We start from the raw sequence: 27,407 nt of genomic DNA on the forward strand, positions 1-27,407 counted from the left end.
CGTTGGCCGCCATCAAGTCAAGGGAGATGTTGGATGCCACTACAACACGGTAGGAAGTCGAGCAAGACGCGGTTCAGACCGACACAGCCACGGCGGTTGAATATGGAAGCATGTCTCGCCGGCAAAGACTCTCACGAGCGCCCATCTTGTCCCGTGCCACACACGATAGTCTCAGTGGTGATGTCTGCCTGGGGAAGCTTTCCTTTTGTTGCGCCGCCTTTTTATTCGACTCGTCATATTTCTCTTGAGGCGCATTTGTTTGCAAACGGGCTCGCTAACGTGTTTTTCGTAAGGGTGGATGGGTGCCCCGGTAGCACTTTGTTTCGAGATGGTTGCAGCTGAGCGAAATTGGGAAATATTTAGCGACGGTCACGAGCCTCGGTGCTACGGGAGTCTCGGGTCTTCTCGTCGTCCTCCCTTGTAATTTTTTTTGTATCGTTCGGCCAAATAAGATGGTTTTGCCCCATCTTGGGCCCTTTTCTGGCGCCATTTCTTGTTCCTACTTGTTCAACTTCATCCTATTCCTCTGAATCCCATTCACATCAGGATTTACGGCCTTCTTTGCGATGGCCATGGTTGATGACCATCTTCAGTGGAGTCGTTCGCGCTTCACGCATCTAGAGAAGAGAAGGATTGCTTGCGCGGACAGGAGGGATTGCGCAGATGGCTCAGAAACAGCTCAGCAGGGTGGTATTCACACTCCATTTTGGAGTCGAGGTTCCACCGCAACGAACCAGACCTAACCAAAGCAAGCAGGTACTTGGGGAGCGTTGGCTAGTTTGAGCTATGGCGTTGTCTTGCAGGCCGACTCGACGCGGGATGGTCCCAAGCCATTCGAAGCGTTCAAGGACAGGGGCCGCAGCGGAGGTCGTGCCCAATGGCTGGTGATTGATCATTGTAAATCACATCTCGGTAGCTTGGCCAGCCCATCACCATGACCTCGGCGTACTCTATTGTATCTGCATGTAGATGAATGCGTACGGTTGGTTCTCTACAACGCTTTGGGTGTCTCGAGTTGTTGTTGTTGTTGTTGGTTCTACCCCATCACTCCGGACAAAGAAGTATTATGCATGAAGCGTCGACAGAGCAAAGACCGTGCTCGCTCGTGAGAGCAATCTTGACGGGCATTAGTAATTAAGAGACAAGAAGTCTCTCTGGTGGCGCAAAAGCAGTTCTATGGGTTCAGCATCAGAGCCCGCCAACTCACCGCGGGTTTCACGAGATAAGCGCGCACAGGCTTTCCCACCCAGGACTGGTTAAGCACGGCGATTCCGTAACGAGGCAAGACTTGCGCAGCAGGCGGGGGTTGTGCTGCGCTGTCTACCTCTTCCCACGGCACGGGGTGAGTGCGTGCGTGTGTGTGGCAGAGCAGTTGCGCAAGCACCACCGCTTGAGCCGGTACCAACGGGATGGATCTGACGACGACTCTTGGAACGATAAGCTCGGATTGATGTCGGGTGTGTGCTTAGCAGCGTCGTGCGCTCGTACCCGCAACTTTGGCATCGTCCTGTGAACAAAACGCCCCCCCTCGTGATAGCATGGTACTCGGTATAGGCGTTTGGGCAGATCGGACTACGAAGAATGTCGACCTGGTTGCATCAGCAGTGGACCTCTCAGCCCATTTCCCACACGGCTTTCTTGGCCCTTTAAAAACGAGGACGACTGCTGCTGCTAATAAGCCGTCCCAGACGACGGCGTGGCAATCTAGAATACTGGGTGGTTGTGCATTGCGTGTTGCGTCGAGCCTTTCTGCCACGATCCTCCAGGCTCCGGGCTCCTCGCAGGGAGAGAGGGCAAGAGAAATTAATCGAGCTGCGTTTTTCCGTTTTGGGTACCCAATCGTTTTATTCCAAGTGTAAACTCCGCCGCAGGTCAGTGGGATGTTGTGCGTTCCCCCCCCCCCCCCCATTTCAACCGCGACGCTGTTACGCCGTCGAGTGAATTCGGTTCAAGTTTTGACACGGATGGGCCATAGAGAAACATGCAAAAAGCCCGCATAGTCACTTGCAGGTAGATCAAGCGAACAAATGCAATGCCAGTCATAGGATCATACCGCGGCTGCGACTCGTGTCGTAAATGGAAAAAGAAGGTACAACACCAAGCACCAGACGCCGGCCCCCATCCTCGATCCTCCGTCCTCCATCCTCGCCTCTGCCGTGACTAACATCCACGGTGACATCTAGTGCGATAGCACCCAGCCTGGACAGCCATGCTCGCGCTGTAGGACCAGGAACATTGCCTGCGTCGGCGTCGGCCAGCAGCGCTTCAAGTTTATCAACCAGTCGACGTCGCCGCCGCCGTCGTCGTCGGGGGGTCCTGCTCACAGCCAAAAGGTCGTCAGTCGCTTCGTCGAGCACGCGACGCCCTTGACCACCGGCAGTCCCAAGTCGCCCCTGCGCAACGGCAACGACAGAGTCGCCGACACGCTGGTCTACTTCCTGGCCTCTACCCACCAGGGTTACAACCTCAAGCCCTTTCGCCTGTCCGTGTTTGGGGAGCTGCCGCGCCGCATCGGCTACTCGCCGGCCCTCGACGCCTCCCTCGCCGCCTTCACCAGTCTTCTCGAGACGCGGCAATCGCCATCGGAGCAGCTGAACCCCAGGTCGCTGCAGCTGTACGCCTCTGGCCTCAAGGCGCTCGAGGCCTCGATTGCCAATCCATTGTCAAGATACCGCTCCGACACCCTGTGTGCGGCGTACATCCTGTCCGAATGCCACATATGGCAGGGGCGAAATGCCAAGCTGTCTCGTGGACATGCCGAAGGCTTGGTGTACCTGATAAGTAATATAGCATGTCAAGATTTAAAAGACTTATTCCTCCGCGGGATATGCTACGCGATAACGGCAAATCTAGTAAGTACCTGGTGCAGCAAACGGAACCCGTGACTTTCATCATGTAGAGGTGTACGAGGCTAATGGTTCTGTACTCTAGCTACAAGACAGCGTCTTCAACCCGAATGTGAAGCTCAACCCATGGATCCAGGAACTATACGACATGCCTGAACAGCCGCTGCGGCCTCTGCTGGACATCCAGGCCATGTCTCGCCTGCCCACCTGCGAGCTCCGCGTGTTTGCCATGCTCCCGGACCTGATAAGGCACCCCAGTGAGAATAAGGAACAAATCCACTGGATCTATAGCTACATTCTGGATCAGTACCTGCAGGTCAAGGTCTTTATCAGCGCCAACAGGGAAACGTCGTGCTGGAACGCCTACGACGGCATCATATGCAACGAACGACACGGCCTGTTCATTGCCATTGGCATCACCCTCAACGCGCTGCTGCGCGCCTTTAACCCAAGCAACATACTCCTAGTCAGCCAGCGGTCAATATTCTGCGCCGATGCCATCATCCTCGCAGAGAGAGCCAAGCAGGAGCGACCGCTGGCCGCCCACCACGTCCCCCAGGCCATCGTAGCTGCGTGGTGCGTCACGGACGACGAGGCGACCAAGGAGAAGCTCCGGCAGTTGATTGAAGACTACCGGTCCACCTTTGCCATGGCCAAGCTCGTGCAGCACTTGTCGTGTTGGCCAGAGGCCCCAGCCAAACTACGGGAGATTCCGTGGCTCACATTGCCGCAGAAGGCGGGAGCGGAAGCAGCTGAAGCGGTGGCAACAGAGGGAGATGCCCAGTCGGTTGACGCGGCCGTGGACGCGGATGATGGAACGGAAATAATCGATAGAGAGACGCATGAATTTTGCTGCATTCTATAACTTTAGTTTAATCGCAACGGGCTCTCGACTGCAGTTTGTTCAAACAAAAGCAGGTACGGTACCAATGTATTTTGTCTAATCAGGAAGACAAGGGGGGCCAAGGGGAAGCATACGAGAAAGGGTCAAGGGAAGCCTGGCCATCGCTTTTAGTGTATTTAAAGCCGCCGAGACGGCCACTTGGACCAAAGCAGAAGCTCGCAACAAGGCAAACGACTTGGTCCGCATGCTTGGTTGAAGTGTTGAAGCGTATGAGACGCGGCTGAGCCACGTTTCACAACAGCGGGCGGCGCAGCGCATGACAAATACACAGCGTCGAGGACTTGTCCACGGCGATGGGGCCGGGTCATACGTACCCTTGATTAGATGAACAAAGGATGCCTCTTGCAAGCAATATCATGCATTGTGTTGTATTGTATTGTATTGTCCTCGCTCGTCTGCCGAGAGGAGGATGCTCCCAGATCCTTCTGTTCCACCGGCGACAGACTAGACTTTGGGTCAACATGACGATCCTATTGTGACACGTGCGGGTTTGACAACCGTCAGGTGTCAACATGTCATTACGTGGTCTAGACTGGGGGGTTATATATCAAATCGAAAGAGAGAAGCGGCTCAACTGCCGAGCCAACAACATGACACGAGTCTAAAATAGTACAAGTATTCTACAAAAAGGGCAAAGAATCAAGAGCACTATGGGGTTGATCCCAGGTAAAGGATCCGGCCCACTTGGGGGGCTTTTGCAGCGCCCTGACGAAAAAAAGATGCTGTTGGGCCGATTGATCCTTTCCAGCTGCAGAAACTACATATCATAGCCGTCACTTGATACCAGTCTGGCCCGGCCAGACAACTTGCAGGAAACTCGGCGCAACTCGCCTTTATTGTCAATGCCTTTTTTTGCGACAATGGCAAGAAAATAACAACTGTTCAAGAAATCGGAGAGTCTGGGGGGGGGGGGGGTGGGAGGAGACGGACGACGCTCGATCCTCGGTGCTCCCGGTAGCACAACTCAGCCCCCAGGCCCTCGACCACCCCCAGCCAAATGACCAGGACCAGGTAGCGCAAGTCTACAAGCAGGTCCGACGGGCTTCCTGGCCGGGAATGTGGTTTTTCTGAAACCCACGTGGGGACAAAGTACTCAGACTCAAGTCGTCCCTCGGCAACTGCCGCCTTGACAACCAACTAGTACTGAAACTGAACTGAACTGACAGTCGTGATGGTGTTTTATTTACTTCTTCTCAATATTCAGGTAGCCAGCTCGACGCCATTCTTCTTCACGTAGTCCACGAGCTTGTCAAAGGTGCGGCACTTGTGGTGAACGTTAAAGTCGGCTCTGACCCCGAGCGGGCTCGCCTCGTCGTGGAGGAACAGCACGGGCGTGATGTCACCGGCGCACATGAGCGAGAGCCGGAGGGCTTCGATGCAGTGGTCGACGTGCGTGCGCCCCGTCTCTGGGTCCTGCAGCATGGCCGGATAGAGGTCTCCCCAGGACTGGTCGAACTTGTCCATCGGCCACGAGTACTGGCGCAACACGTTCTGGTCGCCGAGTAAGCGGCCATGGTTCCATTCGGTGGTCTGAGCCGACAACGCCGTGGCAGTGCGCGCAGCGCAGATCACGGTATGCCGAGGAGGAGAGCAAGGGAAAAGGACGTACCAGACAATGCAGTTGGTGGAAGACCTCGATCGTGGCACCGAATTGCGGATTGGCAGGGTCGCTGCCTTTGACTTGGGCGTGTCTGCCGGCCCGAGTCTGATTCAATGCCGCCACGCCCGCTGCGTCCACGCGGATGAGATGGTCTGGGAGGAGGAGCATAGGGTGTCAGTGAAGGCTGCTGCGTCATTGCTTTTTATATATATATATATGTTTTTGTCGAGACATGGAGGTACTCACAGTGCCAGAGGTCGTTCCAAGCGCGCTCGCGCTCTAGAGTTGGCGGGCCGCGATACTTGGTGGACGAGTTGAATTCGTTGGCAAAGTTGCCTTCCCAGAACTCGACAGCTTCCCACATGGGCGCTGCAAGGCCAGACAGCTTCCGTTAGCGACAGATGGTTCAGACAGGCCGTAGAATGGTGTTGAACCCACAGTATGGTGAGACCTTCTGGGCGCATTCCAGGTGTGAGGGGGATGGCCGCCGGCGAACTGCCACCGACAATAAGCATATCGACGTCAAGAGCAGGACGAGGTTGCCTAGAAATACCAGTGTCGCTTGTTTCCGCGTCCACATCGGCCGCTGGCGAAAGGGCGAGCTGGCTTCGTCCGTCGTCGGGTTGTTGTTGTTGTCGTCGGCCGGCTCGAACTTGTCCGTCGCCTCCAGGCGCTCATAACGAATTGATGCCATATCCACGGTCAGTAAAGGATGATTTTTGTGTCCAAGAGAGTAACAAGTTTTGGTTTCAACGCCAAGTTCCAAGTTGCGGTGATGAGAGGGGCCTCCCCCCCGGCCACGGCGGTCCGGAACAGCGAGATAGCTTCGTCCTGCCGGGCTCAAGACTCGGGCGGGCTAAACGATAGCGTCATGTGGTGTTATGCTCGAGCTTTAGATCTGTTTGCCACTTGGAAGGACTACGGCGTAACCGTACTCCGTAGTCTGCCAAACTTTTTCGCAAGTGGATGCAAATTAGACCCCCCCCCCCCCCCCAAGACCTTCCAAGACCTCCGAGACCCCCCTATACTCCATAGTTTTAGATCCCAAATCCCTCGCCAACATTGAAAAGCTCACAAATGGGCGGAAATGGTGTGGCTGAGTGGGGCCTTCCAGACTTGAAGTAGTCGGTGCGTCGTTTGTAGTACCGGCGTACGATGCCATCCTGCTCGAGTAGCTCACAATATAAGAGAAGCGTCGTCCTCTGGTTTTCATGTCCAAACAAATCATTCAGCCTCCTCAGTTTCCCACATTGCTTTCTTTTTGATCATCAATATCCTTGGCCTCACTCTACACCGTCAGGAACAAGTCCCGTATCAGACGCACGTCACGCCGCAACGTCAAAGTCACAATGCTCTTCCCGTCGACCTTTATCCCAGCTGCACTGCTCTTCTTTGGGGCCGCAGTTGTCTCTGCTAGACCTGGTATGATCTACATTCAACTTGACTGTTTGCGAAAAGAGAGACGCCGTGTCATCTAACCTACGCACCCGCACAGCCGCCGAGGTGGCCACGGAAAGCAGCGCCGACGACAACAACTACGCCATCAACGCCATTCTCCGCTACCGCCAGAAGGAGAAGAAGGACGTCGACGAGATCGTCGTCCGTGTAGCGGAATAGGACATGTCTGAGTCAACAAACTAGCACCTCTGTATGTACAACCTCGCGATGGGGTAGGGCCAACGCTCTACTGGCGAGATTAGGATTTTTAGTAGCACGGAAATGAGAAGAAAATCATTCATGGCCCACACGCTGCAACACTGCATCATTGCCCCCCTGTGATTCTGTGAATCCCCGAGGCACCAAGTGACCCTGCCTTGCCGGCCTTGGGTGTTTTGGCTTGTTAGCTCGCTGGGCTCAAACCCAGACCTCCAGCCTCAATGCTACCTCGCAACGAGACGGCACGCTTCAATCGGCAAAGTGCATATGTATACCTGCGTAAGTGGAGTCTGAACGAGTCTGAACCCTCTCCGTCTCCTCCATCGCCGGCATCGAGCCGTTGACCTGCCTAGTTGGGGGTGTGCGCAACCCGCTTCCAGATCCGGGGGTAAATACTTGTAGATTCCACACATGTAGGCGCCATCCCTCTCTCCGTCTTCTTGTCTTTTGTCGATTTCATCTGGTAGTATTGTCTTGTTGTTGTTGTGTTTTCTTTTTCTTTTTCTTCTTCTCCTTTACAAGCTCACCTGGCCGCCCCTTTCCGTAGTGAAGCTGCCCCAGCCAGCAGCAGCACCATGGACCTCGTGTCGAGGGCGATGGGAGTCGACGGAGACGACGATTCCTTTGGGCCGCAGCTGGGGTCTCACTTTGATTTCACTCTGCTTTTTGAGCATGCTGTTCTGACGATTCTTCCCACGAGCCTTTGCATCGTCGTGTCTCCGTTCTATATTCTGCATTACTTCAAATCGCCCATATATGTCTCGAGCAGTCTTCTGTTATGGGCCAAGCTTGTAAGTGGATGGTGGCGCACCCATCAAACGCCAAACTAGCCGGGTTGTTCCCAAGTCCCTTGTTTATTTACATCATGGCCTTTGCTCACACGGTCTACACCTTGGGGAAACAATAGGCAGTCCTGGCAGTGCTCCTGGGCGTCGAAATCGCCAGTCTGAGTCTCTGGAGCTGCTTGCCGGCGTTTCGTTCGGATGCCTCCCTCGCCGCCTTTTCCCTGGTATGCGTCAGCACGCTGTGTGTTGTGGCGGCCGTCAGCCTCGAGCACCGACACTCGTTCCGCTCCTCGGCCCTGATAAGCCTGTATCTCAGCTTGACGGCGCTGCTCGACGTCGTCAAGGCCCGGTCCTTCTTCCTCCGGCCGCATCTCCATGCCGTCGGGGGCCTCTCGGCCGCCGCCGCCGCCGCCAAGCTGGCCCTGGTGCTGCTGCAGGAATTCTCCAAGAGGACGCACATCAAGGACCCTGCTCTTCGGAGATCGCTGAGCAAGGAGGCCACGAGCGGCTTCTGGAACCGGTCCCTGTTTCTGTGGTTAAACTCGACCTTTCTCTTGGGGTTTCGGAGCATCCTGCGCATTGATGATTTGGGGTCGTTGGGAGACGACTTTTCCGCCGAACATGTCTCCGCCGAGTTCGAGCCCGTCTGGGCAAAATGTACCAATTGCGCTTCCTTTTGTCCGCTGGGCTGGTATGCTGACCGTCCGGAGCAGATAAGCACTCGTCCTACGCATTGGTGAAGTCGGCTCTTGTGACACTGCTCCGTCCGTTTCTCGCAGTCATTGTTCCGCGACTTCTTTACACTGCCTTCACATTCAGCCAGCCACTGCTGCTGCGGCGTATAGTTGGCTTTCTAGGCGAGAGTGACCAGTCAACCAATGTCAGAAACGGCCTCATTGGCGCCACGGTTCTCATCTACTTTGGACTGGCGGTACGTTCTTCCCACCATCCGAGCCTCGGCCACTGGACAAAGGAACTCATGGGGAGCATAGGTTACAAGCGCCAGCTATAATCACCTGAATAACCGGCTAGTTACTCTCCTTCGCGGCGTCCTCGTATCCGAAATTTTCAAGAAGACGCTCGCCATCGACCAGTCCCATGCGAGAGAACTCGCCGCTGCAACGTTGATGAGCACCGATGTGGAAGGAATTTCTCTCGGGCTTCGCAAATTCCACGACATCATGGCTAGCATTATCGAAGTCGGGCTGGGCATTTACCTCATCACAACAATCGTTGGAAAGGCATCCTTTCTCATTGTGTTCCCCGGAATTGGTAAGCCATGAATTGACTCCAGCTTTGCCTGGGCTGGTGCCCCCTTCACCCGCCTCGATTAACAGCCGTCTAGCTTCGACAATCGCCACGTACGAGATTGGCAGGCGCATGGCTCCTGCACGCATCGCCTGGAATAAGGAAGTCCAGAATCGCGTCTCAGTCACCTCAAGCATGCTTCAGCAAATCAAAAACATCAAGATGATCGGCCTTGGACCAGTCGTGGCCGACCTAGTCCAAGGACTTCGAGAGACGGAGATGCAATGCTCCAAAAGATTTCGAGTTTTAGAAGTAATCATGAGCGCCTCGGGTTCGCGTCCTTCCTTGCTCTCCCCCCTTCAGTCTTGACCGGCAATACTGATTCTGTATACAGTCATGCTATGCTACCAGATTACGCCAACCATCGTCATGACTGCTGCTATTCTCTGGACGACCTTTTCCAGCGGCCTAAAGGCCTCGGAGACCTTCACAGCTCTAGCCATTGTTGTGATTACATCACTGTCCATGGCGCGTGCCATGCTGTGCTACCCAATCTTCGTCTCGACGTTGGGGTGCTTCCAGCGCATCCAAACCTACCTCCTGCTCGAAGAACGGCAAGACCGCCGCCGGAACATGAACGACATTGTGCTCTCCAACGGCTACCCATCCGAAAAGCACGCTTCATATCATTCCGTTTCGCCCATGGACAAATCTCCGCTGGAGCTGCAGGCACCGCAAACATGTATATCCGTCATGTTCGTCAACGCGTCAATGGCAGCTGTGGCAGGCAAAGAGCCGCTCCTGAAGAGCGTCAACGTATCCGTCTCGCGCTCGAAGCTTGCAGTGGTCCTTGGACGCACTGGCTGCGGCAAATCCACGTTTCTAAGGGCAATCATCGGCGAAGCATACCTCACGGATGGCCATGTGTATGTCGAGAGGCACCAAATCGCGTACTGCGACCAGACGCCTTGGTTGAAAAATACTCCCATCCGGGCAAACATCACCGGAGACCACGCGTACGATAAAGACTGGTACAAAACCGTGGTCGATGCGTGTCTCCTTGGCGACGATATCCAGCAGTTCCCCAACGGCGATCAAACTCTGTCGGGAGACAATGGGTCCAACTTGAGTGGTGGGCAGAAGCAGAGAATTGTAAGTTTTCGGCCGTACCGTGTAGTTTTCCCATCTAACTTGACCCTTTGGTAGGCCCTTGCGCGGGCTGTCTACTCGCAAGCTTCTCTCCTCGTCTTGGACAACGTATTAAGCGCCCTAGATCGCGGCACCGCCGATGCGATATTCTCCCGGCTCTTCGCCTCTGGCGGCCTGTTGAGGCGGCTTGGCAGCACGGTTGTAATGACGATTCACTCAGGTATTGCCCGCTGATGATTTGTGCACATCCCATCACTCCAAGCTGACTGTTTTCCCCAGCCGAATACATCAACTCTGCTGATCAAACGCTGGTCATTGGCGATGGGGGCTCGATAAAGTCTGTCGCCGGGTTGGGAGATGTCGGGCAATGCCAGGAAGACGTGACGGAGTGGTTGTCGCCCAGCGCCGGCGAAGAGACCGAGGAGAAAGACGAGGCCACAGACGAGGCCCAAGACGCTTGCAAAGAAAGCGGCACAGCTGCGAACAACGAGTTGTTGATACGTCGACAAGGCGATTTCGGCCTCTACTCGTTCTATCTCAAGTCAACGGCGAAATGGCTTTGGGCAATATGGTTAGTGACGGTGATTTTTGTTGCCGTCGCAGAGCGATTGCCCGGTGAGTCGATTTCGTAATATTGGGCGTGTCGGGCTGAACTAATTAGAAAGTCAGAAATCTTTCTTCGAATCTGGCTGGACGTTGCGCCGGATAACAAGGTCTATCTTGTTGGATACATTCTCTTTGGATTTTCGAGTTTTACAGCCGCTGGCATAACGCTGAGGTAAAAGACGTGGATTTACAACCCCCCAGGCTGTATTCATAACTAAAACTGCTACAGCTTATACTATCTCAAAATCGTCCCGAACAGCTCCGAAAATTTACATCGTGTTCTTTTGGACAAAGTCATGGGGTACGGAATATAACAGAATCCTGTATCGCGGCCTCGCTGACATTTTGCTAGATCTACATTATCATTTCTATCATCTACAAGCAACGGATCGCTTCTCAACTTGTAAGAATATCCTAGCCTCCCCAATTGTCAGACGGACGTATCCTAATACTGCGCAGATTCAGCCAAGATATGAGTCTTATCAGCCAAGATTTACCGCTGGCATTTTTTCGCCTCTTGTATTGTATGCTTCATACTCCTCGTTGCATTAAAACAAACATGTTTCTAATTCTTTATTTTTGCAGCCTTTTTCCTGTTAATCACAGACATTGGCATTATTGCCGCCGGCGCCACGTACATTTCAGTCATAATACCCTTCATCCTCATCTGTGTCTACATCATTCAGTACTTCTACCTCCGAACATCACGGCAGATGCGATATATCGACCTGGAGGCAAAAGCGCCTCTTTATACCCAATTTTCCGAAATAAGCGCTGGCTTAATGCATATCCGAAGCTTCGGGTGGGACAGCCAGTGCCTATCTCGCAGCCGACAGTTGCTGGACGACTCACAAAAGCCATTCTACTACATGTTTTGCATCCAGCGGTGGCTCGGCCTCGTGTCCGAACTGTGTGTTCTCGGCGTGGCCACGATTCTCGTGTCGGTCGCATTGTGCTTCAGGGGCACGACTTCACAAAACGCCATGGGGCTCTCTATGCTAACCCTCATCCAATTCGGCGACTCCATCTTGACTCTCCTCAACACGTGGATCGACACCGAGACGTCTCTCGGCGCCATTGCACGCATAAAGTCGTTTGCCGAGACCACGCCAGGCGAGGAAGACGTCAACAGCGGCGGCGCAGAGCTGCCCGCTGGCTACCTGAAACAAGGAGCCATCAAGATGGTTGGCGTGACAGCTACATACAAGTAAGACTTGATCGTTTTCCTGCTTCCTGTTGTGCATAATGACGCTAACGGGGGGTGCCACTTGAAAAGCTCATTAGACGCGTCGTCGCCAGCTCTCGACAATGTGTCGCTGGACATCAAGCCCGGGCAAAAGGTCGCAGTTGTCGGGCGAACCGGGAGGTATGTCCTATGCAACAAGTCATACATGTGTCAAAGTACAGAGGAAACTGACAGCCAGATTTAGCGGCAAGAGCTCCCTTCTTTTAACCATGCTACACTTCCTCAACTACACGGGAGTAATAGAAATTGACGGCGTGGACATGTCCCGGATTCCACGACAGCATCTCAGATCCCTCATCACGACCATTCCCCAAGACATGGTGGAACTTCCGGGAACGCTGCGCGACAACGTCCTCCCCATAGCCCGAACGAGGCCAGCCAGCCACATCCGCGATGCAGAAATCGGCGAGGTCCTAGACAGGGTAAGGCTAAAAGAGTACGTAGATTCCCACGGCGGGCTCGACACGCCGTTCGCAGACATGGGGTTCTCCCATGGCCAGAAGCAGCTGCTCGCCATTGCACGGGCAATCCTGCACAAGCTGGAGGTCGACAGCAGGATCCTGCTCGTCGACGAAGCCACAAGCGCCATGGACGTTGATACGGCCAAAGTTATGAAGCAAGTGATAGACGACGTCTTCGGCGATTGTACCGTCATTGCTATTTCACATCAGCCAACAGACATAGGCAGCGCAGACCTTGTCCTACACGTAGAGGATGGCAAGGTCACTTGAGATGGGGGACCAACGGGCGCTGTCAAAGAGACAGCCGAGATGTTTATGGGATTACGAGCTCACGGACGTTAGCAACAATGCTGCTTTTTAATATACTTGCGCAAAAAGTACATGGCGGGACGCGCAGAGAGGGCCGGGTCTTCACTGTAGACCGCTTTTTTACTACAGATTGCAAAATTACGCAATACTGATGCATTCTGGGGGTTGGGCTAGGTTAGGGGGCGTATTATATATACTATTCGATACTATCCGAACTATCTTGCTGGGGCGGTTCTCGCAAACCAGATACCCTTGTACAACTTGAACATGGTATTGGGCCTATGATTGATAGCGACTTGCTGAAACAATAAGTGACGACTGTTCTTCCGCATCATCCGTATGCCTTCTGAGGCCCTTGGGCGGGAAGACTGCCGGCTGAGGCACTTCATCAGAGAATGAATGCCCTGTTTTGGCCCCAGTTCTCCTGTTTCTTGAGCAACATTTCAAGTCTGCACTCCATCTCCAGACTACGATGGCCGCTCCTCCTCCAAGGACGCAGTACGCCCATGTCGGTGTTGTAACCAGATACCTCCTGGCTGCACACGACCAGCCTTTGGCGGATCAACTGTTCCCAGCATGCAAATAGCCCGACCGTTGCATCCAAGTAAGCCAAGCGTTTCACATAACAGAGCTTCAAGACATGCATACACGGTAGTCGAAAAATATCGGAACATAGTATATTGCTGCGTTGAGTAGCGATACTATGCAAAATATATATGCGTCTAAATCGTTGAAATCATGCATGCTTCTTGCCACCTACAACGCTGTTGAAAGAGATTACGTTCTTTTTCAAGACAAAAAGCAAAAACAAACAAAAATATTACTCCCGCATTAGAAATGAGTAGACCCAAGTCCTTCAAACTCTCCGTTCTTCATGGCCAGCAATTTCAGAACGAGCAGATACCACCTCCTTCGTCGTCCATGGTCCACGTGCCCGCCAGTCCCTTGACGTCCACGTCCGTCTCAACAGCACCCTTGTCGGCCTTGGAAAAGACAGGATCAGCCTGATACTCAGCCTTGAGCTTCCTCTTCATGAAGCGTCTCGTCCACTCTTCGATAGCCGGCTCGCCTGTCTCGTCTCTCGCCTGTTTGAGGAAGGGTATCAGCGCGGTGCCACCAGTGCCCGTCTGCCCCTTTGCCTGGGCCTTTGACGACGCAGCGGCGAGGTTGACGCGTTTTCTGCTCTGCGAACGGCCCCTCGCACGGACTTCTCTCGAGGGGGTGATGATGTACCGCGTGACAATGGCAATGTGCTTGTCTCGGAAGGCGCTTAGCATGGCAAGACAGGCATCGTAGGCGAGGCACAGTTGCTGGTTTGATTTGTTGTCCTGCACGAATTCCCGAATGTTGGCGACCCGTGAGACGTCGGCGAGAAAGCGCGCGTGCGGGCCAGGCATGTACCGCCGCATCTCCTGGATGAAGTTGTTCTTGGGGGCGGCGTGGCGGCCCTCGGGCTCGGATTCGGACGATGCCGGGTTCTGCTTCTCCCCGGTCGGCAAGTGGTGGATGCCGAGGACGATGTCGAAGAACTGGATCAGGCTGCTTTGCGCGTTGCTACCACCGCTGTATTGGCGATACTTTTCCATCCCCGTGCCCTCGTCGTACAGCACGCCGTGTGGCAAGCCCGCTTCGGCCATGTTCTTGCTGCCCGCGAGGAACGGGCGGACGCGGTGGTAGAAGACGGTAGGGTCGCAGCTCTCGTGCATCCGCACCAGGATATTTGTCAAGTCTGTTAACCGCTCGGCAAAGCCAATAAGGCACCGTGTCACTGTCTTTGCGTCGTCTTTTCTTGCGGCGGCAATGGCCGTGAGCATCAAATCGAGAATTGGGGCGCCGCGGGCCTCGATGGCTACGGAGATGAGGTAGAACCATGACTCGTCGATGGATCCGGTAAATGTATTCAGGGTGGCCAAATTTTCCATATTGTCAATGTCTTCATCCATGAAAACTGGCTTGAAATTCCACAAGCAGACGGCGGCGTAGGTCGCAACGGGAGGGACCTCGAGATGGTCGGATATTTCGAGCAAGGGCACAGAAATGGCCATGGGAAGTCGGTCGGCCGGCGCATCACCCCCCCAGATGTATGCGTGGGCCATGAAGCAGAGCAGGGAATATGCACGGCGCCATTCTGCTTCGTGTTCGAGGCCTATGGTAGAGAGTACGGGTAAGTGGTCGACGACGCTGCGGAGGCGACGGGACAAGACGAGGGCCTGGAGATTTGCCGCGATGGCCTCCCACTTGTTGTAGTAAGGGTCAGGTAGGTGCGTTAATGGAAGGGTCTCGGGCAAGAAGCCATGTATTGGAGATAGGCCGTAATCGGCGAGAACGGGGACAGGAGGCAGCATTTTGCTGCCGAGGTTGAGGTTTTGGTTGAGGCTGGAAAAGCGCTCGTCGTCGTGGTGGTCGCGGTTCCGGCTGCGGTTCCGGTTGTGGCCGATGGAGTCGGAGTATCTGACTCTGTCCTGACTTTGGCCGAAGCCTCGGCCTTGGCTTAAAAAAGTTTGCCTCGGTTGCACGGCGAGAGAAAAAAGATTTCAGAGTCAACAGAGAGTCTGATAGCACGGTGATGCGAGTACAGGGAGTTTGTCAAGTTTGCGTGGGGGAGGGGTTTGAAGGAAAATAGAGTCGCAATCGATAAGACCCGGTCGTTATGGGACCTGGGTGGTTTATTATTAATGTCTGGGTCATACGACTCATGCCGAGGCCGGACGTCTGGATTTCGGTGGAGCTGAGGCGTTATGCCAACAACGTATTCTAACAACAGGCTGCCAAGAATTGAAAAGGAAACCAGACCCTTCAAGGTTGACCATTGATGGTCGCGGCTGGGCGGTTGTTGAGTTGCATTTTGCTCCAGCTGTTCTCGCCATAACTACTCGCTAGCAACTTAGTGGGCTAGCCACTTATTCGGAGTACCAGGTTTCACAACTGCACGCGAGGCCTGCACAAAAACGTGCGACTTGTCACGGCGGGCTTTCCTAGTGGAGGTCATAAGTAGTTATTCGACCGCTTTGAAGTCAATCATCGCCGCCATGTGGTCGAATACTTATGTCCCAAAACCCTAGGTCACTGCCAGTTATCTTCATTAGCTTGGTTCTTCCTGGGTGAGTTATGAGTTGTTCCACGTCAATCCTTCCATGGCGGCGAGCCAGCAACTGGGATCCACAGGCAAGGTACCCGAGAGTCGGTCACTTCGAGTCCTCAAGTCGGTTGGGGAATTGTGAATTGATGCAATGCCACTATGCAGTACAGAGCTGGGAATAGAGCTCAGCTTAAATTTACGCGCTCAAGGGCGTAGCTGAGCATGTAGGTTACAATTAGAATCTCTGGAATCCGTGTGGCCATCGGATGCCGTCCTCGTTCCCCCGCCAAGAGGCGTCACCAGTCAACCCACTTCACACCTCACCTTGACCTCACCTCGACCTTAGCCTTATCCTCACCTTGGCCTCACCTTGGCCACTTGAGCCTCTACCACCGCATCGCCAAACCCCAACGAGCGCGTTGAACAGTAGCTGTCCCAGCGACTTCGACACAACCATCGGCAGAAGTTGCTCCATTCTCAACCCACTACTTCGAAGCAGCTAAACCCTCCCGAATCACCTGTGTGATCAAGTGCTGCTCTCCCAGCCCTGCTCTCCTTAAGGCAGTCGCAAAATCACCAAGTCGATGCGGTTGGCCACCGCTTCTCACGGTTGAGCTTGAGCCCCTTCGAGACAGGCCGAGCACTGCAAATCTAGGCATCCAACGAGCTCCAGCTTGAGGCTTCTCCAGCTCGTTACGTAGCCCTCACCTCCACAATGCCAGTACAGCAACATGTTCTCAATTGGCTGTACAGCGTTCTTACCAGTGTATGCATGCCCAACCTAGGTTCAGATCAATCCTTCTGATATAACGCCATAGGAATATCACGACGTCAACCGCACATACAATGATGTCGCCCAAGCGTTGACACAATATCCTACGCTCTCCCCGCGCACCGACGTACATAGTGAGCCACTTTGGTTTTGACCAGACACTTTCAAATCACTAATAGCATTCTAGCCTTCCCCAACGGCTCCAGCGCGCTTCTACTCCATATCGCCGGCACCATACCAGTCAACTTTCGCGGCAATACATATCGATTCCCGATTTCAATATGGGTCCCTCACGCATACCCTCGCGAGCCACCGCTCGTCTATGTCACGCCAACCGAGAACATGATGGTTCGTCCTGGGCAACATGTTGACCCTCAGGGGCAGGTATACCACCCCTATCTGGTGGGATGGGCACAATTTTGGGATGTGAGTTGATCAAACGATTCCTGCCCGCATTCGCGCCTGTCCGCCAAAGCTAACAACTCTTACAGAAATCAAATATTCAAGACTTCATGTCAGTATTATCCGATATTTTTGCCAAAGAGCCCCCGGTTGTATCCAGACAAGCGGCCCGACCACAGCCGCAGCAACCACCAGCTCAAGGACCGCCTCCAGTCCCCCCTCTCCCCCCGGAGATGGCACCTCGACCGTCGCAAACACTTCAGAGCTCGACAAACGGCTCCCGTCCGCCGCCGCCTCCGCCAAAAGAAGACCAAACACCCCAAACCTCCGCCCACGCAGCCTCTCCTTCGTCAGAGAGGACTGTTGGCACGTCCTCTGTCCCATCCCGATATGAATCAGCACCGCCGCTTCCCACCCAAGCACCAGCATCACCGCCCATTGTACGACATGCGCAACCTCCCTCCCAGTTGCAACAACTCTCGCAACAGCAGCAGCATACACAACCTCCCATGGGACATTGGCCGCCACATGGACCGCATAGCTCATCTCAGAACCCGCCGTATTCGGCACAGCAGTTGCCGTCTCAACAGCTCCCACCACAATGGCAGGCTCTAGGGCCACCACCACCTGGATATGCTGTAGCTCCTGGGGTAGGAATGCCGCCACATATCCAGCAGCCTCCAGTACAGCAACCTGCTCCTCCACCTCCGAATATTCTTGATGAACCACTCACTCTCGACATTCCCGAGGCCACGACCGTGGTGCCTCCCCCAATACCACCAAATCCCGAAAAGGACAACCTCTTGCGACAAATTGCCCAGACCCTGTATGTTATTCGACAACGGTCTCGACAACAGAATGATTCCACCATGGCAGGGCTTCACGGGCAGCGAAGCGCCATGCAGAATGCCATGGCTGGTATTCAATCCGAATCGAGCCAGCTCACCCAGCTATCCAACGTGCTTACGTCGAACACAAGCATTCTCCACGACGCTTTGCGGAAGGCAGACGCGGTTATTGATGGGTCAAGAAGCCACCCTGTGCCTGATATCGACGAGCTTCTCGTAGCTCCGACAATCGTGTCTAATCAGCTATATAATTTGGTGGCGGAGGAGAAGGCTCTCGGAGACGCCATCTTCATGCTAGGCAGGGCTGTTGAACGGGGCCGTATTTCCCCAGCCGTATTCGCAAAGACGACACGATCATTAGCGAGAGAGTGGTACCTCAAGAAGGCATTGGTGAGAAAGATTGGTCAAGGCATGGGCATGGCGTCGGCATAGTCTTAGCAAAGAGTGTGAAGCCCGTCAAAAATTCCAGTGGGATCACGGCGAATCAGATGAAACAATGTAGCCTCAACGTGAGAAGAAAGAAGAAAAATTTCCACTTTTACTTGCCAATTTACATGGTTCGTCAAAAGAAGGCTCAATATCATCTTTGTTTGCTAGCGCTCTCTACGGCGACACCCTGAGCTGTCTGCACAAGTCTCGGCACTTGAAGCCCCAGATCTGCCCATACAGACTTGACAACGGCCTCTCCGTCCCTCTTATCTCTGTACCAAGTCGCGCCTCGCAGCCATTCCGCCGTCAATCTCCGGTCCCTGCGCCCCTCCCGGTCCTGCATGGCGCCGGCGCCCCGGCCCACAATGTCTCAAGAACAATACTACACCAGCGCCACAACTCCAAAGAACAATATCTACGGGGATACATGGATTCACCATCCGGCCGGGCCATCGTCAGCGGGAAGAAGCGTACACGTCCCGAGGTGCCAGAAAAAATGTAACCCCATAAACGAGAAAGGGAACCCAGATATCCCGGTTGAAACTTGTTTGTCTTGACTGCGGGCATCTCGCTTGAATTTGGAAACCATACGCGATATAACGACTTTTTTTTTTTTTTTTTACTTTTTGTTTGTTATTTTCCGCAAATGCTTTCGTGTCAGTGCAAGGCGGGTGCCGGTGTGACAGGGTTAATCGTATTTGAGAGCCCCCTTTCAAACCGGTTGATATTGTACAACAGCCCTCGTTGCGATTGTACCATGGTATTATCCCAGAGTGAGCCGCTTCCATTGTCGAGCAGCAGCGACATCCAAGCATTGGTAGCCTTTGCTCAAACCTACGATATCAAAGAAAAAAAAATATCTTCTACAACACTCCTCCTCCCAAACATCTCCAACAACTTCCCGTCATGGCCACCACGACCACCGCCGACATGGCCTTCAACCCGCTCCTCCAGCCCGTCACTTTCCTCTCTGCGTCTCAGAGACCAATCTCCATCCCCATCCCCAGCATCGACGCCTTCAACGACGAGACCATCAGCGTGACCATCAACTACGCCTTCCAGCTCGGGTCGTGCGCGACGCTGCTCGTCATGGTGCTCATCATGACGCCGCCCTCCAAGCTCCGCCGCCTCTCGTCCGTCCTCCACCTCGCCGGCCTCGCCGCCTGCATCGTCCGCATGGCCTTGCTGCTCGCCTTCTTCGTCTCGCCCCTCAACCACTTCTACCAGTTCTGGGCGGGCGACTACGCCTCCGTCCCGCGCCGCTTCCTGGCCAACAGCGTCGCCGGCAACGTCTTGTCCCTGCTGCTCTTCGTCATCCTCCAGGCCGCGCTCATGCACCAGGCCTGGACCATGGTTTCCCTCTGGCCAGCCGCCGTCAAGCTCTGCCTCGGCGCCCTCTCGGCCGTCATCTCCCTCATGGCAGCCGGGTGGCGCCTCGCCTTCACCGTCGTCCAGAGCAAGTCCGACCTGGAGCTCGTGCCGGCCCTGGACCTGGCCTGGGTCGTGCAGGCGGCCCTGATCCTCAACGCCCTCTCCATATGCTGGTACTGCGCGCTGTTCAACCTCAAGCTCGTGCTGCATCTAGCCGTCAACAGGGGCATCTTGCGGTCCTCGCAGACGCTGAGCCCGATGGAGGTGCTGGTCATCACCAACGGCGTGCTGATGATTATTCCAGGTTTGTTTCTTTATTTTCCGGCTTCAGGGGGTGGGTGTTTGGAGCGGAAGAGGGGTAGGAAGGGGGGCGGGGGGGTAACTTTTAAAAGTGAAATGAGGAAATAACTAACGTGGAGGCTTGGTAGTCGTCTTTGCCGCGCTCGAATGGGGCCATTTTCAAAACTTCGAAGCCGCCTCGCTCACGCAGACCTCGGTCGCCATCATCCTCCCCCTCGGCACTCTTGCCGCGCAACGAATGACCACCGGTGGAAGCCTGGGCTACATTTCCGGCGGGAGCAACAAGTCAAGCAACCCGTCCAATAGGGGAGAAAAGTCGAATCCTCCCTTGACAACAGTGGGATTCTCGGGCATCAGCACCACTTGTGGCTCGGGCAGTCTTCACCCCTCGCCGTCCCTGTTTTCTACTTATCCGAGCAGGGAAGCTCGGCCTTCAAAGCTGGATCACTTCGATCTGGAGTTGATCAAGATTGACTCTACCAGCGCTCTGGCTAATGACCGCGTGCGTATTGACACGGATTTGGAGCAAAATGACACGAGAATCTGGGTTCTTTGACTTCGCTTACCCCTGACAAGGGACGATTTTGGTAGATACAGATGGACATCTACCAGCTTAGACTTTTTATTTTCTGTACAGTACAGCTTTTGCTTAGAGATTAATATTGCGCCGGACCTGGGATACTCGAATGGGGTCTCGAAGCCCTTGTTTATATCATCAAGCATCAAGGGGCAAAAAAAAAAGGGGGGGCGGCGGGGCCTGTCAAGACCTTGTGTCCGAGTACCTGGCATAGTTGACAGCATATGGGATGTCACTTCAATTTAGCCTATACAATGGGTATTTCCTATATTTGTTGAAATTAGGTCCTACGCTGCATGTGTCTTGGCAATGCCGTAATATGTAAACACCCTGTTCTCTGTACGCGTCTTCCCTCGTATTTGACTTTGGACTCAAACCTACTGTTTTACAGTTGAGTTCGTTGCTAATCAGTTTGCACACGGTCCTTTCTCACCGTCATCTTTTCCCGGCAGAGACTGGCAAGTCGCTTCATCTCATTGACTCGCACTGGTCGTGGTTGCTCCAATGCACAATCAGCGCGGGCAATAAAGGGAGCATTGCTTCGAGACGTCCACCGTCGCCCCGAAAGTCTCCAGCTTCGACGCCTTTCTCCAGCCTGTATAATTCGCACGCTCTTGTTCCCCTGCCCCCATTGCTTTACACAGCTGCCAACAGACGCAGGACCGTTCTGTGACTGCTGTGTATCTGATTCGGGGTGATGAATACTAGAAACCCTTGGGGGTGAACTGTCAGAATTCTTTTCTTTCCCCGAATTGCTGATCTTGTCGGTCCAGCTCTCCCAGTTTCCTGACAGTGATGAACGCACCGTTTCCATGGGTCCATCATTAGGCACGCGCCGGTCCTCACCCTGTCGATTGGCTGATTTGGGCCCATTCCGAGCAGCATGTTGTTCAGTTTCTGAATTTTGCACGATGGACCTCCGCCGCCATCGGGATGGTCCCCAGGAGGAGGAGGACATCCTCCTGACCTCCTCAATTATTCCAGGCTTAGGTTGACGGGCTACCTGACAAGAAACCGATGCTGGGATCCGAGCTTTGGATCGAATGCTATGTTTGCTTTCTACATTTGTCTTGTCCTTGGCAATCAACGATTCGAAAAGGCCTATTGTATTTTCAATTTGTGACGGAGCCGAAGAGGCAGGTTGTTTGGGAGTTGCCTCCAACTGTGCCACAGCAGCCTCGACACTCATTTCATGGTGTAACAGCACTGGAGATGTCAAATGGCTGGGTCCGTGCTTGTATTCGTGCGATTTCCGTTTTATATGCTGCCTAAGTGGAAGCTTGCTCCTAGCCTTGTTGACTGATGGCGTTGGTTGGAACCCAACAAACTGAGGTAATTTATCCATCTCTTCTTCTTTGCAACTCTCTGTAGGGCCCGACTCGATATGCGGCGCTGCCCTGTCATCTCGGTCCTTGGGTATGAGGCTTTTCTGGCTTTCGGGCCGAGATGGTGGCCTTTCTTGGGCTTTTGAGGTGCTTTCGCTTGTATTCAGAGTCAGACGGCCAGGGTGCATATCTGTCAACTTTCGGGCTTGCAATAGTCCAGAAGCTTCTATTACTGACGAAATCGTTTCATATTGCTTATTCTCTTCAGTGGGATGGAGACCGCAAGCGGATAACCGGTGTGGCTTTGCGCTGTTCTCGGCGTTTGGAAGCGATGGATAGGTCGATGACAGCGGCAGATATCCAGACAGTCGCTTCGACACGTTTGCTATTTTCGGACAGGACAGGACGGCAGCTTGACTCTGGGCCAGGCATGCTAACGGCGACCGAGCTCGGACTGTTTGCCATTTAGCTGGCAAGCGTAGTTTGCTACCCTTGCGAGCAGGGCCGTTGGTTGAGCCAGTTGAATGTGGCTTGTCTGCGTGTTGTTAGCTATTAGCGACCTCGAGACTGCTCACAAGAAATACAATCCTCATCGACGGTGTCTTTGAAAGGACTTTACTAACCAGGATTGGTAGCACCAAGGTTCACTTCAAAAATCTTTTTTCTCTCCGCAACCACTGAAGAGCACTTTTCGACAGTCTCCGGTCTCCCAGGTTGCCAGCTACACTGGACCTTGTCGTCTGATGCACTTAAGTCCTGGGATGGCAAGTCTTGGCTTTTGTGTGGGTTTCTCGCAGAGTTACAAAAAGCCAAAGTTGGTATGGACGAGGGAGCAGGAGGTGGCTCGAAGAGGCTCGTTTCAGATAATGTGACCGGAGCTCTTGCTGTCCCTCTCAAAGATAACGGTTTGTTTGGGCACGACATACTCTCCAGGCCCTCGAACTTAGAGACTAAATGAGCGAGCCTCCTACCCGCTCCCACTCGACGCCTCAGTTGGGGTGTTACGATAGTATCAGCGTCTTGGGGCTCGGAAATATCTGTCGTGGGAGTTTGTGTCGCGGGCAACAAAGAACGGATCGGCATTGTCGCCAGGAATATCGTTCATGCCTTATGCAGAGTGGATTGAAAGTGAGCGAAAATGTCTAGAATTTGGTTCAAAGCAATGTTTTCCTAGGTTCGTTGTCAGTGTTTCCGGAGTATTGAGAGACGCCTTCCTGGTATGTCCGAATAGATCGTGACCCTCCCTATATGTAGGGAAGGAGTCATATGACTGCGGTTGACATTCACTCTTTCCACAAGTTGTGTGCGCAGGGCCGCCGGCTGGAACAGGACCATCAATGCGGAGTCCGCAACGGAGGGGCTTCAAGGCGAAATATTTGTATTGATTAATGTTTGGTCCCGATCTCAAGACGAACTGCGCCCATGTACAATTCCACCATCCATCACACCATACTTGAGATCAATTCTATTTCCCTTCCCTCACAATGATATGCCAAGTGACCCCTCTAGCGTACATTCGTGTTCATCTATTATACAGGTAAAGGTCGGTCGTCCAGCGCCAATTCATGTTTGGCGCTTCGTTTCCGTAGCTGGTATGGTTTTTAAGTCGTTCAATTACTGGCTATTCACATAATTTTGTCAGCATTTCGTCATTGCGCCTAGGCATTGCAGGGAGTTAGATGTCGCATACGGAGGCAGAAGCAGCTCGCCCCAGGGGCTAGCGAGGAAAGTAACGGCGGCCTGCAACGAGTGTCAGAGTCCAAGATGAAATCAAAAGTGATTCCCAGGCTAAACTCACACCAAAAATTGCAATGCTGCGAACAACTGCCGCGTTTTCAGATGAAGTCAGGGTGTCGTATGTGGAAGCGAAGAAACCCTTATTAGTACGGCGAGATGAAGGCTTCTCGACGAGGACTCTCTTGGAGGCAGGCATTTTGTATGTATTGGGATTACTGCGGCGGTGTGTGAAGTCGTTTTGCGTTGATAAGGATTGTAGATGACAGACCAAAGCGCTTGTTTGGAATGACGATTTTGCTGAAGCTCGTCAAAAATTTCGGGCGCTGGCTACTTTGCCAGTGACAAGGGGGCCAGAACTGACTGCCACCCCGGACCCACTTGCCATCACATGATTGGCGTCAGCAGTAGCCCCATCCCCAAGCAAGTCGAGACTTAAGATAGGCATGGTCTTTGGCATCTTAAATTGAGACAACATGTCGAGATATAAAGAGCTTAATTCCTCTTCGAGTGTATGTAATTGAATTCTTGACGAGTAGCATTCTGCGCAAATTATTCGACGTCAATCCCTTGCCAACTATCCCCCATCACCACATCCTGAACCTAACCCCACCAACCCTCACTGCTCACGTCACGCCTTCGACATAGCCATTCAGCCAGCTTAATTCCATAGAGACGTCTCATCCAACAAGGTCACATCAATAATGGATGATCAGTCGACTATACCGGAACCCGGCGGTTTTATTCGGCAGACCGGCCTCCCGTCTCCGGCTCCATCCTCAGCCTCCACCAGGCCCATTGCCGGACTTCCTCACCCACGCGGGCACTCACTACGGCCGGGGTCAAGTAAAGAGGACATGGTCCGTCGTTACGTCGAAGAGCGCCTTTTAAACATTTCACGCCGTTATGTCAAGAAATTCGGCAACCCAAGTCCCGGAGATGAGGTTGTCGGGTTCAAATCCTTTGGCGAAGTCGCCAAGGAGCTCGATGGACTAGTAAACGTGCTATGGAAATCCGGAACACGTGCGTGTCAACTTTTCACCCATCTTTTTAGCCTTGCTCATAAATACTAATCACCTTATGTAGCGAGCTTACAAATTCCGTTTCTATTGAAACTAGCCAGCGACTTTACGCAATATGTGCGGTCCTTCCCGCCTTCTCCGCGAGCAACATTTGAGCTACTGAGGAAACTGGACCACTGCTTCGCCAGTCTATTGCGTGGCCAGGACATGGAAACAAATGAGACTCTGCCCGGATTTGAGAATGGCCTTCGCTCAGGCATGACAACGACCGACATGGTCCGGTGTCGTAGTTTGGTGGAGCAGACGAGGGTCTTGATCGTTGAGATATTGAGCAGCGGCGAGGTGGACGATGAGGATGAAGACGAGGATACGGATATGGATGGCGATGAAAGTGCCGCGGAGGCCAGTGGCAACCAGACCCCGACGCCATGGGACATTGATGAGGAGAGATTACACATGGATGCGGCGCGGATATACGAAAATACTATTGTGCAGCTGGGCGAGAGATTAGGCGATCCGTTAGGAAACGAAAACAAGATTGATAGTTCCGTAGTATGTTCAACTAATGATTAGCGTATAGTGTTGCTCAGACTAATGGTAAACATCATCACGGTTCCGCCAAAGCTCGATAGCGTAGATAATGTTATCTAGGATGGCCCTTAGAGTTCCTACTAAATAAAGTTATCTGAGACCTCCCTAGATCATCAATTTTACATCCATAATCTTTACATACAGTCGCGTCCGGTCTTCTAAAGCATGTATCTAAAGCCTCTATTCAACTTTACAGTTCCTTCAAACCTAGACTCCACAATACTGGTACTCTTCGTCGGCGCATCGTCATCTCGCCGCGGCTGCTCATCAATGACGGCCTCGGCCTCGTCAAGCTTCCGATTTTCGCATTTCAAGCAGAAGAGCAACGCAGTAGCAGCCACTATGGATCCGAATACAAAAGCGCTGTTGGAAATCATGGCAGGCAGATATTGTGGCCCCGTTGATTTATCATATAGGTAGGGCGAGTAAACCTGGGCAATGTTGCCGACCATGTTAGCGATGGCGAAGGCTGCTGAGCGCTTCTCCAGAGGCCGGGGCAACTGCAACGTAAGCGGTTAGCCGGCAGGTTCCTGAACAGATAAAAAAGTCAGAGAGTAAACAAGGAGGCAAACAGTGCTTACAGTGGACGACAACCAGGCATACGTAATGTCGAAACATCCGTATACGCCACCCAGCATGAGGAACAGAGAGAAATATCTTGGCGCCAATGAATGAGTACACGCGGCAATGATGAAGCCAACCATGCCAAGCGCCAGCGGGCAAACGACGTGCCAGTACCGTTCCTCAAGCTTGTCGCTCGACATGGAGACTACCATGGCGACGGCGGCGGCAAATACATACGGCGGAGCCGTCATGAGCAGCGATTCGATTTTGCCAAGCTTGAATGTGGCCACCAATGTGGGAATAAAGGCCGTGACGGCGCTAGCAGACGTCTTGAGAATGACGATCAGCGTCAGCAGCCAGACCTTGTAGTCCAAAAGCGCCATCTTGAGGCCTCGCAGCACGGAGCCCTTTTCTTCGTCAACGCTCCCGCTATGCACGCGCAGTCTGTGAATGGCAACTGCCTTCTGCTGGTTCGACAGCCACGCCGTGGTCGCGGGGAAATCTGGAAGAATGAAAATAGATGCCAGGGACACTGCTACCGTCGTGGTGCCCTCGATGACAAACATCCACTGCCATGCATGCAGGCCCCGAGCACCATCAAGGCCATATTGCACACCAGCGCCAATCAGGCCGCCAAAGGCGCTGGAGAGCAAGCTCCCCGTGTACATGACTGCTGTTCGTGTGGCCAGCTCCCGCGGCGTGTACCAGCTAGACAGCAGAAAAAGTGCGCCAGGGAAGAAGGGGGCTTCGAGGAACCCCAGAAAGAAACGACATATGACGAGTCCCTTGAAATCATGCACGGCGGCTGTGGATGCCGAGATGATGCCCCAGAGGGCCATGCATATGGGAAGATAGATGCTCGGCTTGACTCTGGTGAGGATGAGATTGGAAGGGATTTGGAGAGTCAGATAGCCTGCGAATAGGACGGAGATGCAGATGTTGAACTGGTTCCCTCGCAGATTAAGGTCGTTTTCGATTCCTTGGATGCGCGCATTGGGCAATGCATTGCGATCGAGATAGCTGCCGATGCGATTAGCCAGATGGAGATGTGGGGGAGGCGCAGCCTTGGACCCTGGGTCGCGGAAACCAACTTCAAAACAATCATGGAAATCATGACGGGCATCAAGGTCCAGTCGATTCGGCGTACCAACTCCTTCTCTATGGCGGCATACTCATCCTGCGAGGACGGCAGGTAGTCAAAGACGGCATCTTCAGCTGGTCGGGTCGAGTCGGTAGACAGTCGAGCTGTATTGGTCGCGTTGCTTGCCGACGGATCCATCGTGTTGACCCTGCGGTACCCCGTGGATGAAGGGCGTCTGAAAATACGCAGCATCCAGGGCCACCTCTTCTCGGGGCAGCCAGGGGCCCCCGTGTCTTTAAGATGTCAAGTCGGATAAGATGATTGCCGAGGCTTCGTTTGCAACGGACGCTTGGTGTGACGGTGGGGTAAAAGACTCTCGAGAAGCTGGTGAGGGGAGGGGCGGCAGCAAACCCAGGGTTGATGCCGATGCCGCGCTTGTTCCCGACGACGAACTCAATCGGTAGTTGACCGAGTGGCTGCACGGTCAGACTTGCATGCAAGC

General features: G+C 53.6%; 10 protein-coding genes across 10 annotated transcripts; 7 read left to right on the forward strand and 3 right to left on the reverse strand.

The window, feature by feature from the left end:
• The first annotated feature begins 1,696 nt into the window (after nucleotides 1-1,696).
• On the forward strand, nucleotides 1,697-4,089 carry J3458_014464 (uncharacterized protein). The gene is made up of 4 exons (XM_066120569.1): nucleotides 1,697-1,871; nucleotides 1,976-2,089; nucleotides 2,184-2,852; nucleotides 2,932-4,089. The coding sequence occupies exons 2-4, from the start codon at nucleotides 2,033-2,035 to the stop codon at nucleotides 3,709-3,711; spliced, it is 1,506 nt and encodes a 501-aa protein (XP_065974404.1). The 5' UTR covers nucleotides 1,697-1,871; nucleotides 1,976-2,032; the 3' UTR covers nucleotides 3,712-4,089.
• Nucleotides 4,090-4,109: 20 nt separating this feature from the next.
• On the reverse strand, nucleotides 4,110-6,329 carry J3458_014465 (uncharacterized protein). The gene is made up of 4 exons (XM_066120570.1): nucleotides 5,789-6,329; nucleotides 5,597-5,719; nucleotides 5,360-5,502; nucleotides 4,110-5,241 (listed from the first exon to the last, which is right to left on the reverse strand). The coding sequence occupies exons 1-4, from the start codon at nucleotides 6,042-6,044 to the stop codon at nucleotides 4,951-4,953; spliced, it is 813 nt and encodes a 270-aa protein (XP_065974405.1). The 5' UTR covers nucleotides 6,045-6,329; the 3' UTR covers nucleotides 4,110-4,950.
• A 177-nt stretch (nucleotides 6,330-6,506) lies between these two features.
• Nucleotides 6,507-7,096, forward strand: J3458_014466 (uncharacterized protein). The gene is made up of 2 exons (XM_066120571.1): nucleotides 6,507-6,772; nucleotides 6,846-7,096. The coding sequence occupies exons 1-2, from the start codon at nucleotides 6,700-6,702 to the stop codon at nucleotides 6,965-6,967; spliced, it is 195 nt and encodes a 64-aa protein (XP_065974406.1). The 5' UTR covers nucleotides 6,507-6,699; the 3' UTR covers nucleotides 6,968-7,096.
• A 485-nt stretch (nucleotides 7,097-7,581) lies between these two features.
• Nucleotides 7,582-9,408, forward strand: J3458_014467 (uncharacterized protein; the record flags this gene model as incomplete). Its single annotated transcript, XM_066120572.1, has 5 exons — nucleotides 7,582-7,797; nucleotides 7,914-8,448; nucleotides 8,505-8,722; nucleotides 8,784-9,063; nucleotides 9,137-9,408. 5 exons carry the CDS (start codon nucleotides 7,582-7,584, stop codon nucleotides 9,406-9,408), a joined length of 1,521 nt encoding a protein of 506 aa, XP_065974407.1.
• Nucleotides 9,409-9,468: 60 nt separating this feature from the next.
• Nucleotides 9,469-12,771, forward strand: J3458_014468 (uncharacterized protein; the record flags this gene model as incomplete). Its single annotated transcript, XM_066120573.1, has 10 exons — nucleotides 9,469-10,191; nucleotides 10,246-10,408; nucleotides 10,468-10,803; nucleotides 10,858-10,966; nucleotides 11,024-11,095; nucleotides 11,147-11,197; nucleotides 11,254-11,318; nucleotides 11,380-12,001; nucleotides 12,071-12,160; nucleotides 12,225-12,771. The coding sequence occupies 10 exons, from the start codon at nucleotides 9,469-9,471 to the stop codon at nucleotides 12,769-12,771; spliced, it is 2,778 nt and encodes a 925-aa protein (XP_065974408.1).
• Nucleotides 12,772-13,474: 703 nt separating this feature from the next.
• On the reverse strand, nucleotides 13,475-15,405 carry BNA2 (tryptophan 2,3- dioxygenase). The gene has a single exon (XM_007810618.2). It carries the CDS (start codon nucleotides 15,153-15,155, stop codon nucleotides 13,698-13,700), a length of 1,458 nt encoding a protein of 485 aa, XP_007808809.2. The 5' UTR covers nucleotides 15,156-15,405; the 3' UTR covers nucleotides 13,475-13,697.
• Nucleotides 15,406-16,604: 1,199 nt separating this feature from the next.
• On the forward strand, nucleotides 16,605-18,343 carry STP22 (suppressor protein stp22 of temperature-sensitive alpha-factor receptor and arginine permease; the record flags this gene model as incomplete). Its single annotated transcript, XM_007810617.2, has 4 exons — nucleotides 16,605-16,655; nucleotides 16,708-16,795; nucleotides 16,849-17,087; nucleotides 17,153-18,343. The coding sequence occupies 4 exons, from the start codon at nucleotides 16,605-16,607 to the stop codon at nucleotides 18,341-18,343; spliced, it is 1,569 nt and encodes a 522-aa protein (XP_007808808.2).
• Nucleotides 18,344-19,246: 903 nt separating this feature from the next.
• STE2 (pheromone alpha factor receptor) lies at nucleotides 19,247-20,567 on the forward strand (the record flags this gene model as incomplete). Its single annotated transcript, XM_007810616.2, has 2 exons — nucleotides 19,247-20,015; nucleotides 20,140-20,567. The coding sequence occupies 2 exons, from the start codon at nucleotides 19,247-19,249 to the stop codon at nucleotides 20,565-20,567; spliced, it is 1,197 nt and encodes a 398-aa protein (XP_007808807.2).
• A 3,784-nt stretch (nucleotides 20,568-24,351) lies between these two features.
• J3458_014472 (uncharacterized protein) lies at nucleotides 24,352-25,242 on the forward strand (the record flags this gene model as incomplete). Its single annotated transcript, XM_007810614.1, has 2 exons — nucleotides 24,352-24,670; nucleotides 24,734-25,242. 2 exons carry the CDS (start codon nucleotides 24,352-24,354, stop codon nucleotides 25,240-25,242), a joined length of 828 nt encoding a protein of 275 aa, XP_007808805.1.
• Nucleotides 25,243-25,418: 176 nt separating this feature from the next.
• Nucleotides 25,419-27,224, reverse strand: J3458_014473 (uncharacterized protein; the record flags this gene model as incomplete). Its single annotated transcript, XM_066120574.1, has 3 exons — nucleotides 26,916-27,224; nucleotides 25,842-26,844; nucleotides 25,419-25,760 (listed from the first exon to the last, which is right to left on the reverse strand). Exons 1-3 carry the CDS (start codon nucleotides 27,155-27,157, stop codon nucleotides 25,419-25,421), a joined length of 1,587 nt encoding a protein of 528 aa, XP_065974409.1. The 5' UTR covers nucleotides 27,158-27,224.
• Between the last annotated feature and the right edge of the window lie 183 nt (nucleotides 27,225-27,407).

Source organism: Metarhizium acridum (assembly GCF_019434415.1).
Source record: "Metarhizium acridum strain ARSEF 324 chromosome Unknown scaffold_320, whole genome shotgun sequence".
Classification (NCBI taxonomy): Eukaryota; Fungi; Ascomycota; class Sordariomycetes; order Hypocreales; family Clavicipitaceae; genus Metarhizium; species Metarhizium acridum.

Excerpts from the sequence above, each read along its gene's own strand:
- J3458_014464 (XM_066120569.1), top strand. The coding sequence starts at position 2,033 with ATGCCAGTCATAGGATCATACCGCGGCTGCGACTCGTGTCGTAAATGG. Across the intron at positions 2,090-2,183 it reads GTCGTAAATGGAAAAAGAAG|TGCGATAGCACCCAGCCTGG; the intron begins GTACAACACCAA and ends GGTGACATCTAG. Across the intron at positions 2,853-2,931 it reads ACGCGATAACGGCAAATCTA|CTACAAGACAGCGTCTTCAA; the intron begins GTAAGTACCTGG and ends TCTGTACTCTAG.
- J3458_014466 (XM_066120571.1), top strand. The coding sequence starts at position 6,700 with ATGCTCTTCCCGTCGACCTTTATCCCAGCTGCACTGCTCTTCTTTGGG. Across the intron at positions 6,773-6,845 it reads AGTTGTCTCTGCTAGACCTG|CCGCCGAGGTGGCCACGGAA; the intron begins GTATGATCTACA and ends GCACCCGCACAG.
- J3458_014465 (XM_066120570.1), bottom strand. The coding sequence starts at position 6,044 with ATGGCATCAATTCGTTATGAGCGCCTGGAGGCGACGGACAAGTTCGAG. Across the intron at positions 5,503-5,596 it reads TTGGAACGACCTCTGGCACT|ACCATCTCATCCGCGTGGAC; the intron begins GTGAGTACCTCC and ends TCCTCCTCCCAG. Across the intron at positions 5,242-5,359 it reads TCCACCAACTGCATTGTCTG|AACGTGTTGCGCCAGTACTC; the intron begins GTACGTCCTTTT and ends CTCGGCGACCAG.
- BNA2 (XM_007810618.2), bottom strand. The coding sequence starts at position 15,155 with ATGCTGCCTCCTGTCCCCGTTCTCGCCGATTACGGCCTATCTCCAATA.